The sequence below is a fragment of the Thamnophis sirtalis genome, unplaced genomic scaffold (assembly GCF_051295495.1).
Source record: "Thamnophis sirtalis isolate CommonGarterSnake01/CBP01778 unplaced genomic scaffold, rThaSir2_p1.2 scaffold_4, whole genome shotgun sequence".
Taxonomy (NCBI): Eukaryota; Metazoa; Chordata; class Lepidosauria; order Squamata; family Natricidae; genus Thamnophis; species Thamnophis sirtalis.
This window is the reverse complement of record NW_028261384.1, coordinates 136,609,160-136,620,168: the sequence shown is the minus strand read 5'-3', so window position 1 is coordinate 136,620,168 and position 11,009 is coordinate 136,609,160. Positions and strand designations below refer to the sequence as shown.

General features: G+C 39.8%; 1 protein-coding gene across 1 annotated transcript; it reads left to right on the top strand.

Moving 5' to 3' along the window:
- The first annotated feature begins 3,637 nt into the window (after window positions 1-3,637).
- Window positions 3,638-10,695, top strand: LOC106551110 (vomeronasal type-2 receptor 26-like). Its single transcript, XM_014069123.2, has 5 exons — window positions 3,638-3,928; window positions 5,143-6,006; window positions 7,214-7,441; window positions 8,682-8,808; window positions 9,794-10,695. Exons 1-5 carry the CDS (start codon window positions 3,638-3,640, stop codon window positions 10,693-10,695), a joined length of 2,412 nt encoding a protein of 803 aa, XP_013924598.2.
- The last annotated feature ends 314 nt before the right edge of the window (window positions 10,696-11,009 follow it).

The following is an 11,009-nucleotide window of genomic DNA, read 5'->3' as shown; positions in this document are numbered from 1 at the left end:
TATAAGTGATACCATATTGTGAGAAGCAGAAAGCTGAAAGTGGCAGAGAAAAACTCCGGAGAAAGTGGTGTGCACACACAAAAGTATGCTGTAATCACCTGACATAACAGGCAAGAGCAATGCGTCCTGTTTAAGAGCTAACCAGAATAAAGAAAATGACACCTGAGATGATGTGTGTTGGAACATCACTGACATAGCAATAGGAAAAGCTATTATAGCTATATACCCCTCCCTAGTGTGTTACATTACTCTGAGGGTGGTTTACAGTGTCAGCACTTTGCCCCCAACAATCTGGGTCTTCATTTTACCTTGGAAGAATGGAAAGCTGGGTCAACCAGGATCAAACTTCTGACTGTGAGCATAGTTAGCCTAGAATTCTGCATTCTAAGCATTGCATTGCCAAGCAATGGTTGAACATGAAGGTTAACCCAGGAGTCAGCAACCTGTGGCTCTGGAGCTGCATGTGGCTCTTTCATCCCTCTGCTGCAGCTCCCTGTCATCAGTTGGTGTTATAATTGGTAGGGCCAAAGTCCTCTTTTCTGATGAGAGCAACAGTTGCATCTCATTTGGAAACCAAGGACCCAGAGTATGGAGGAAGAATCAAGAGACCAATCAAGCACAGTAATCCCATGGCCATTGAACAAGGTTTTGGTGCTTTTGGCAAAAGTTGCTCTCATCAGAAAAGAGGACTTTGGACCACTGAACAACAGGACTTTGGACCACTGTGCTTCATTAAGACCAGGATCAACACAGCCGTCTACCAGGAGATTTTGGAGCACTTCATGCTTCCTTCCGCAGACAAACTTTATGGGGATGCTGACTTCATTTTCCAGCTGCCCACACTGCCAAAAGCACCAAAACCTGGTTCAATGACTATGGGATTACTGTGCTTGATTGGCCAGCAAACTCGCCTGACCTGAACCCCATAGAGAATATATGGGGCATTGCCAAGAGAAAGATGAGAGAAATGAGACCGAACAATGCAGTAGAGCTAAAGGCTGCAATTGAAGCATCCTGGTCTTCCATAACACCTCAGCAGTGCCACAGGCTGATAGCTTCCATGCCAAGCCGCATTGAGCCAGTAATTGCTGCAAAAGGGGCACACTTGTTAGTTCAACATGCATGCTCCCTTCTAAACTTGAAGGAAGGTAAAAAATACAATTATTATCAAAACAATTATTTAAGATTCCAAAGAATTATTGTCTGAATTATCTCTCTCTGGATTTAGTCAAATCAATTTTGCTTCAGTCAATGTAGTGCTCAACTATCTCCCAGGAGAAAATATGTCTGAGCATGTCTATTTATGCCTCTGATATTCAAAACTGAGAGGAGGGACCCGAAATAAGTGACTTTCTGAACGGTGAATCTGTCAAATCCACTCTTTTTTTAATCTACTAATATCCATCTGAATTTAGATGTCAGCAGAGTCAACTGATACACATCGACTTACATTGATCTCCTTGTTAAGGGTGAAGCGGTAACCAGACTATTTTTTCCCCTCAAAAATGATAATGGTCCCAATCAGGGGCTGATGAAAATGGCAGTGGATATGAACTAGACTGTATGGATGAAGAAAGCTGAGATTTTCTGTCAGACGGTGAAACAATCTATGGTTTTGGCTCTGATCCTTAACTTAGTGGGAGATAGGGCCAGTCTGAAATGCCACCAGAGTGATCTTATCCCCATTCCTCATGAGTGGTACCACCCAGCTGACCTCCTCATTGGTGGGATGACCTCTCAGTTTATTTATGCATTCAGAGAAGATCTGTTTGAGGAAATGCCTTCACAGGTCTCAGCTGAGTTTTCTGAGTAAGTGTTTTTTTAATCTATGGAGATTCTCAGAAATCCTGGTCATAGTTGTCTTGAAAGTGTAATTTCTTTCAAAAGGCAAATGGATTGGGTTTTTTTTTCCCATTTGAGGAAGAAGATGGAAGACCATCAGTGAGGGCTTTCAAAAAGAGACGGGACAATTATATGTCAGAAATGATATAGGATCTTCCAAAGGTGCTTTTTTTTTTTCAAAAGACAACTGGACTTTCTGCTCTTTCTTGTAAGATGATTTGCTTCTCATCCAAGAAGCTTCCTCAGCTCTGAAGAAAGTTCTTGGATGAGAAGTGAAACATCTTCAAAGAAGAAAAACCAGGATAGGGTCATAGGGTCTCCTGCCCAAGCAGGAGGTTGGAGTAGAAGACCTACAAGGTCCCTTCCAACTCCATTATTCTATGTTCTAAGATGTTTTGCTTCTTATGCAAGAAGTTTCATCAGTTATAATGTTATAGGTTATATAACAGTTATAATGTTATACATTACACATAATGTTCATTAGTTATCATTATAACCAAAAAAGCTTCTTGGAGAAGAATCTCAAAGGTGCTTTTTCAAAATGCAATTGGACAACTATGTCAACTATGATCTCGATGACTGAGAATCTCCACTGATGTCTTGGATAAGGATGACTCAAATAAAGAACAATTCAGTTGCCTTTTGTAACAAAAATATACTTTTGAGAGAGAGAGAGAGCGGGAGAGGGAGAGGGAGAGAGGGAGAGAGAGAGGGAGGGAGGGAGGGAGAGAGAGAGAGAGAGAGAGAGAGAGAGAGAGAGAGAGAGAGAGAGAGAGAGAGAGAGAGAGAGAGAGAGAGAGAGAGATGGTCACTACACCTGCAAATATTAGCCAGACTGCCAAGAAAAGTGGAACTGAGTTGCTTTGTCTGTGAGAGAGAACATTTCATAGATTTGTATCACTATAATAGTTTTCTCAGTGTTAACCATAGTGTTAAATACTCAATGCATTGGCCCATCCTTCTTTTTATTTTGAAACATTGGCTGAAGATTCTAGAGAAAAGTAAACGAAACAACACAAATCAGCCAGTCTCTGTTTTTATGATGTGAAAACAGTCATGATATCTAGTTTGTAAAATAAAAAAGAAACAAAACATGACTCTATTAAAGATATCATTTTTTTCCTGGCATATTTTATAGCCAGTTGACGTGAGCTGTGGTTTTTTCCCATTCCTTTATAATAATGCAATGACCTTGACATCAGCTAAATTTTTCTATGGGTATGGAACTTTCTATTCAATGTTTCCTTGTCTTCTCACGAAAATTACATTTTCGTCCTTGTAGCTCCTGCGCTAAATCCCTTCTTCATTTTTTTCTTTAATAACTTCTATAAACTTTTAAATTTATTAATTGATTCAATATGTGCCACAACCCCTCTTACCAATTCTAAATGGTGAACAATGCTTTTCTTTTTTAAAAATACAATTAGGATTAAAAATTCAATTCAATTAAAAACAAAAATTTCTTATTTCTTTTAAAAAATATTTCTTATTTCTCAAAAATTTTAATTGGATTTAACTGATTTTGGTCTCTCCAGTTTTTTTTAAATTGCAAACCACATCTTGAAAACTAGGAAACTTACATAATTTAGTTTAGAAAAGAACCTCAAGTAAAAGAGAGTTTTTGCAAACAAGATGCAAAATCTCTCTTTTATTTGCCAACTCTTGTTTGCAAAATCTCTCTTTTATTTGATGTTTTTTTCTAAACTAAATTATGGCTAAGGAGGTTTTGTAGCTTTGTAAACATTGGAAGCTTGATTTCTGCATGTTTGGAAAAGAATGAACTTCTCTTTTCAGTATGGTTACCAAGTTCTACCAGCATGCCCTTGCTTTGGCCTTTGCTGTGAAGGAGATCAATGAGGATCTCCAGATCTTGCCTAACGTTACTCTTGGATTCCACATCTACGACAGCTGCTATGATGCAAAGATGACTTATCGGACCACTTTGGACCTGCTCTTCAAATCAAATAGCCTTCTTCTCAACTACAAATGTACCAGACAGAAGAACCTGATAGCCATCCTTGGAGGCCTTGGTTCTGATATCTCTTTTTACATGGCAGATATTCTTGGTCTCTTCAAAATTCCACAGGTAGGGAGTTTTGCATTATAAAATGTGGAAATGACACACACACACACACACACACACACACACACATTACTAGTCTCCCTTTATTTATTTATCAGCACAAATACAACAAATGTAACAAAAAGGCAACAGTAAAAATATTGGGTTTCTGTCTGGAGGGTCTCTTGTGACGAGCCAAAGGACAGAGAATGGAAGTATATTTGGGCATACCGGGGGTTGTAACTCATATATACATATATATATTCTCACGTAGAACTCCTGGTGATTCCAAAAGGAGGAAAAGCTAATTGACCAAAAAAAATAAGAATAAAAAAAAATAAAGGTAAGGTTCTACATTTAGGCACACTTCAAATATTGCATCCAGTTTTGGTTGCCACGATGTAAGAAAGAGTATAGAGAAGAGCAACAAAGATGATTAGGGGACTGGAGACTAAAACATATGAAGAACGGTTGCAAGAACTGGGTATGTGTAGTTTAATGAAAATAAGGACTAGGGGAGACATGATAGCAGTGTTCCAATATCTCAGGGGTTGCCACAAAGAAGAGGGAGTCAAACTATTCTCCAAAACACCTGAGGGCAGGACAAGAAGCAATGGGTGGAAACTAAACAAGGAGAGAAGCAGACAGAACAATTAATCAGTAGAACAACTTGCCTACAGAAGTTGTGAATGCTCCAACACTGGAAATCTTTAAGAAGATGTTGGATAGCCATTTGTCTGAAGTGATGTAGGGTTTCCTGCCTAAGCAGGTTGTTGGATTAGAAGACATTCAAGGTCCCTTCCAACTCTGTTATTCTATTCTATTCTATTCTATTCTATTCTATTCTATTCTATTCTATTCTATTCTATTCTATTCTATTCTATTCTATTCTATTCTATTCTATTCTATTCTATTCTATTCTATTCTATTCTATTCTATTCTATTCTATTCTATTCTATTCTATTCTATTCTATTCTATTCTATTCTTGCTGAAAATGCCACAGGTGCATGCATGAACACTTTAGAAACAGTTTCCAAAATAATGCATGCTTCACCATGCCTTGACGGAGTCCTTCAGGATTGGGCGGCATACAAGTCCATTAAACCTTAATCTTAACCTTGACAAACCAGCACATGGTTTTCTATGCACAAACAGATTGTTTCAAAAATGGTAGCACAATCAGACATACAGAGATGAAGATGGCCCCTGGTTTCAAAAATTATAATTATATTCATAGCTCACCTATGGCGCATTGGTCCCTGGGAAGACTGATTCCACTCTGGTCCCTTCCTTCTATTCTATGGTCTCAAACGAAGCCCAGCAATACTTGGGGATTCTGAAATTGCTTCAGCATTTTGGATGGACCTGGATAGGGATGTTCATCCATGACAATGACAACGGGCAGAAGTTTCTGAAGACTATGGAAGCTTTGCTTTTCCAGAATGGAATCTGCACGGCTTACAGGCAAAAAATCCCACAGCGCATCCATTTGGATAACTTTGAAGAGATGGTTGAAATAACCGCATATATCGATGTCCCTTTAATGGACCGCAAAACCATGGTGTTTCTCCTCTATGGAGAATCAGTGACCCTGGCACAGCTAAGAACCATTCTGTTCATGCAAGACCCCGGGAATAAATTAAAAGATTCATTTATGAAAGTATGGGTCATGACAAGTGGGATTGATTTCACACTACCCTTCTTGCAAAGGAGTTGGGACTTGGACTTTTTCCAGGGTGCCATTTCCTTTATGTTTCACTCAAGAGAACTTCCGGGGTTCAGAGAGTTTCTTGAGGGCATAAAACCATCCAAAACTAAAGATCAGAGCTTCCTTAAAGAGTTTTGGGAGCGAGCATTTGACTGTAGTTTTCCAGTTCCTGGTAAGGAAATAGAGAAGAATGAAATGTGTACCGGGAAAGAGAGATTACAAGATCTCCCTAGGCCTTTGTTTGAGATGGGAACCACGGCCCATAGCTACAGTATCTATAATGGGGTTCATGCAGCAGCACATGCTTTGAATACCATGTTGTCATCTCAGTCCCGTCAGAGAATCTTCAGGAAGGTTAAAACAGATGAACTTTTTGAGCTGCAACCTTGGCAGGTAATTGTGAAAAAAAGCAGAGCACTTTGATGTCCATTATCACATTGTGTTTTCTCTTCAGACCTCTCTATGACTAAAATTCAGTTTTCTCATAAGCACTTGTGACTGCATATGGCTTCCTGTATCTGGACTGTGAAAATAATTGTATCTTAATGGATTTAACAGATTAACAGAGTTGGAAGAGACCTTATAAATCATCCAGTCCAACACACACACACAGACAAACACACACTCACACCCCTGCTCAAGCCGAGCAGAGAGAGCCGAGGTGGCGCAGTGGTTAAATGCAGTACTGCAGGCTACTTCAGACAAATGGCTATCCAATCTCTTCTTTAAAACCTCCAGTGTTGGAGCATTCATAACTTCTGGAGACAAGTTGTTCTACTGATTAATTGTTCTAACTATCAAGAAATTTCTCATTAGTTCTAGGTTATTTCTCTCCTTGATCAGTTTCCATTCATTGCTTCTTGTCCTGCCCTCAGGTGCTATGGAGAACAGGTTGACCCCCTCTTCTTTGTGGAAGACCTTGAGATATTGGACTACTATCCTGTCAGGCCATATAAAGTGGTATTAACCACATGATCTTGATTCTATCCCTCTATTTATGCAGTCCAGTGCTGTCTTATTTTCTCATTTTTTTTATATTGCACCATCTTTGTGATTGTGTTTACTTGGATTTGAAGCTTTAGATAGAATGAGAAATTAGGAATTTTTTTTTAAAAAAAGAAGAGACTGGACAGCCATTTGTCTGAAATAGTATAGGGTCTGAGCAGGGTGTTGGACTAGAAAACCTCCAAGGTTTCTTCCAGCTCTATCCTGAATTAAAATTGAAATCCTACCGGCTGAACTATGAAACAATGAAAGAAATTGCACATTGTACTTAGCCATTTCATAGGAAGTAGGGAACATGACCAAGACTCATTCCATATTGGGCTCCACCCCTTAAAAAGCTAAAATGATTCTTTTCACAACTTTTTGGAAGTTTGGCTCCATTAGAGGTAAGAGAAAGAGAAGAAATTAGCCTGAGGCTCATTTGAAGTTTATGAGGTCATAATATTTCTTAATCAGAATCAATGCCTGGAATTAAGGAAGTAGACCCAGGTCACCACAACTGTGAGCAGAAATGACATCTAATGAATATTCATCCCTTTTGTTTTCTTTCTTCTAAATGTTGTGTTTCCTTTTTCTCCTCTTGGCTTTCCATTAGCTCCATCCCTATCTTCAAAGGGTTTCCTTCAACAATTCGGCTGGTGACACAGTGTCCTTTAATGATCAAAAGGAGATGAGAAGTGGATTTGACATTGTGCACATGGTCGTTTTTCCAAACAGGTCCTTTGAGAGGTTGAAAATTGGATGGATTCACCCATATGGACCCCAAGAAGATGAATTTGTCATCTGTGATGACATGATTTTGTGGCACAGAGCTTTCAATCAGGTGTGTATTCTTGTGGATTCTTGAGTGGGTAACCCATGTTCCCCCGATGGGTCACTGACATTTATTTCCCATCAAATCAGGTCTGGATTTAGCACAGATAACATTGCCATGTTTGAAGGATCTTAGGCTAGTGAGATCCTTCACTTCTCCATATCATTCCACTTGCTTCCTTCTCTGGACTTTCCCTTTCCCCAGTTCCCAATTTTGGTTTCTCAGTGGCATAGGACTGTTATTATCTTTACTACAGAACCTGGACAGTCAGACCAAATATGCCATAAGGCTGAACATCAGTCACTCTTATTTTCTTTCCAGTGAAATCTCAACCTTTCTGTTTTTATTAGCATCTGCAGAATCCTCTCTAAGTTTAAGTTTACTTTGTTGTAACTGCATCTCATACAACAAAACTAAATGCCACTTCAATTCTAACGGAAAATCTAAAGAAGCTTCTTGGACGAGAAGCAAAATGTCTTCAAAGGAAAGCAAAGTCCAGTTGCTGCCAGGTTTCCAAGTAACAGCCCAAATGAAATCAAAACTCCATTTCCAGAGGCCTCCTCAAAGTGTAGATTTATTAGGCATGTCACCCTGGCACAGCTGGTGAAAAGCCAACTCTGAATTTCCCCAGGTTTTTCCCATCCAGTTCAAAGTTCTTCCTCCCATCACACACAAATATCACATGTGCCAATCAGGACTCTCTCCCCATCCTGGAAGTCTCCCATCCATGCTGCTCCAGGTGCTGGTGAGAGTGTCCTTGGTTCCCAGAAGAAAGAGTGTTATTTTGGCTATATATTCCCCCAACTATCTCTACTTCCACTTCCTTTTCCAACAACTCCATCCAGTCTCACTGTGGCAACCCTGAAGACATTTCAAGATGGTTCCAGGGTTGACAATTGCCTTATCGACAAGCCCATTTGGGACAAATAATTAAGTTATTAAAGAAACAAAGGAAAAAATGTCATCTAAACTAGTGAAAAGAGGTTAAGCTAGAGCAGATGGAAACCCCCCCGCCTCTTATCAAATTCTGATAAATATGAACCAGTTGCCAAAGATCTGAAGTTTGATCACATGACTGCAGGGATATGCAAAGGTTGTTAAGTGTGAAAAACAGCCACAACTCACTTTTTAAAATCACGTTAATCCTGTAAACTCTGAATGGTCACTGTTGTAAGTCGAAGATCACTTGTATAGAGAGATACCGGGATGTATCATTCTCATTCCAGTTTTTTTTTCCTACTCATATTAGGTCTGTCCCCTTTCTGTATGTAATGAACAATGCCATCCTGGAAAACAAAAGAAAAAGAAGGAAGGGGAAAAATTTTGTTGCTATGACTGCGTTCCTTGCCCAGAAGGAGAGATTTCAAACAAAACAGGTACCTTATCCATTGCTACAACAGTCTCTTGTTTCTCACTTTACAGCAATAATGTAAGCTGCTGTGTCAGTTAGCTAACCATAACTCAGAAACAGACATTTCTCGACTACATAGCTAGCATGATATCAAGGAATTCTGTGACTTTCCCATCAAAGTGGCACTTATTATCTACTCACATTTGCATGCTTTCAAACTGCTAGTTTAGCAGAAGATGGGGCAAGGACAGGAGCTCACCCCATCACATGGCCTCGCTCCTCATCCAAGATGTTTCCCTTTTCATCCAAAGTTGAAGAAGAGCTGAAGAAGCTTCTTGGATGAGAAGCAAAGCCTCTTCCAAGAAAAAAACAGAAAGTCCAGTTGCCTCTTCTACTTATATGAAATCCAAAGCAGTACATGTTATGTTTGGTGCCACTGAGTGAAGGTCACCTAGCTGAATTTCTGTCTAAAATGGGAGTAGAGCTCACCATCTTCTGGTTTCTTGCCATATCCCATAATCATGAGGTCAAATTGACATACATACATATATCTTCTTTCCTGTCCTGTCTATAATCCTGGTACTTTGGCCCAAATCCAGCAGGAGCTTAACCATTGGTCCACTGGAGGGCAGATATCACAGCTGACTTTCCAGAGGAAGCTGCAAATTGACATCACAAAAAATTGCTGCTAAAGGAAGCCACACTCACTCTCATTAATAGGCCAGATGGTCCAGAGTTATGTTTGAGCATGCGCGCGCGCGCGCGCGCGCGCGCGCGCACACACACACACACACACACACACACACACACACACACACACACACCATGGGTGTCTCTCCCCTCCTAGTATTTGTTTCCAGAGGGTAAGTCATCTGTGTACCAAGTTTGGTTTAAATGACTCAAGGTGCTCCAGAGTTACGCTGGAACATGCATACACATACACACACTCTGTATAAATACAAATTAACCTGAAATCTTTCTTTTTTCTTTCCTTCCTTTCTGTCTTAAAGATATGGAAAAATGCTTCAAATGTCCAGAAGACCAATACCCAACCAAAGGAAAAGATGACTGTATCCACAAAACTGTAACATACCTTTCTTACAAGGAAATTCTAGGGATTACTTTAGCCTCCATTTCTATTTCATTGTCTTTGATCACTGCTCATATATTATGCATATTTCTTAAGCACAGAGATACCCCTCTGGTCAAAGCTAATAATCGGGACCTCACCTACATTCTCCTTATCTCCCTCTACTTCTGCTTCCTGTGTCCTCTCTTGTTCATTGGTCAACCCAGTGAAGTCACTTGCCTTCTCCGACAACCAATCTTTGGCATCAACTTCTCTGTGGCTCTTTCTTGTATCTTGGCCAAAACCCTCACTGTGGTTGTGGCCTTCATGGCTACCAGGCCAGGCTCCAACATGAAGAAGTGGGTGGGAAAAAGGATGGCAACCTCCATTGTCCTTTTCTTCTCGCTCATCCAAGTTGGACTTTGTACCATCTGGCTAGGAACTTTCCCCCCATTCCCACAGTTGAACATGCATTCTGTGACTGAGGCCATCATCAATGAATGTAATGAAGGCTCTCCGATGATGTTCTCCTGTGTCCTAGGTTACATGGGCTTCTTGTCCCTTGCCAGCTTCTTTGTGGCCTTCTGTGCTCGCAGATTACCAGACAGCTTCAATGAAGCCAAATTCATTACCTTTAGCATGCTGGTATTTTGCAGTGTTTGGGTGCTATTTGTTCCTACTTACCTGAGCTCCACTGGAAAAGCCTTGTTGGCTGTGGAGATCTTCTCCATCTTAGCTTCCAGTGCTGGATTATTGGGATGTATCTTTTTCCCTAAATGCTACATCATTCTGCTGAGACCTGAGCTGAACACCAAGGATCAGCTAATAAGAAGAAAGGATTAAAGTAACATTGCCCAACACGAGGAAATTCCAAGTTTATGAACTGCTGGAATAATCATTAATAGTAACGATAGTTGCAGAATTCTGGAAGCTGTACTCCATCTTTCTAGGAGTTGAGAAACACTGCATGAATGGGTTTTCTTGTTTTATCTGTTGTTACTACATTCAAATTGTATGTATACAATTTTGGGATTAAAACATTTATTGTATGATCACATTAAAAGCAACTGTGTCCTCTTTGCTGATGACGCAAAATTATTTTGTTTTTTTATTTTTTATTGAAAAGTTTTAATAAATTTTATAAATGTTTACCCTTC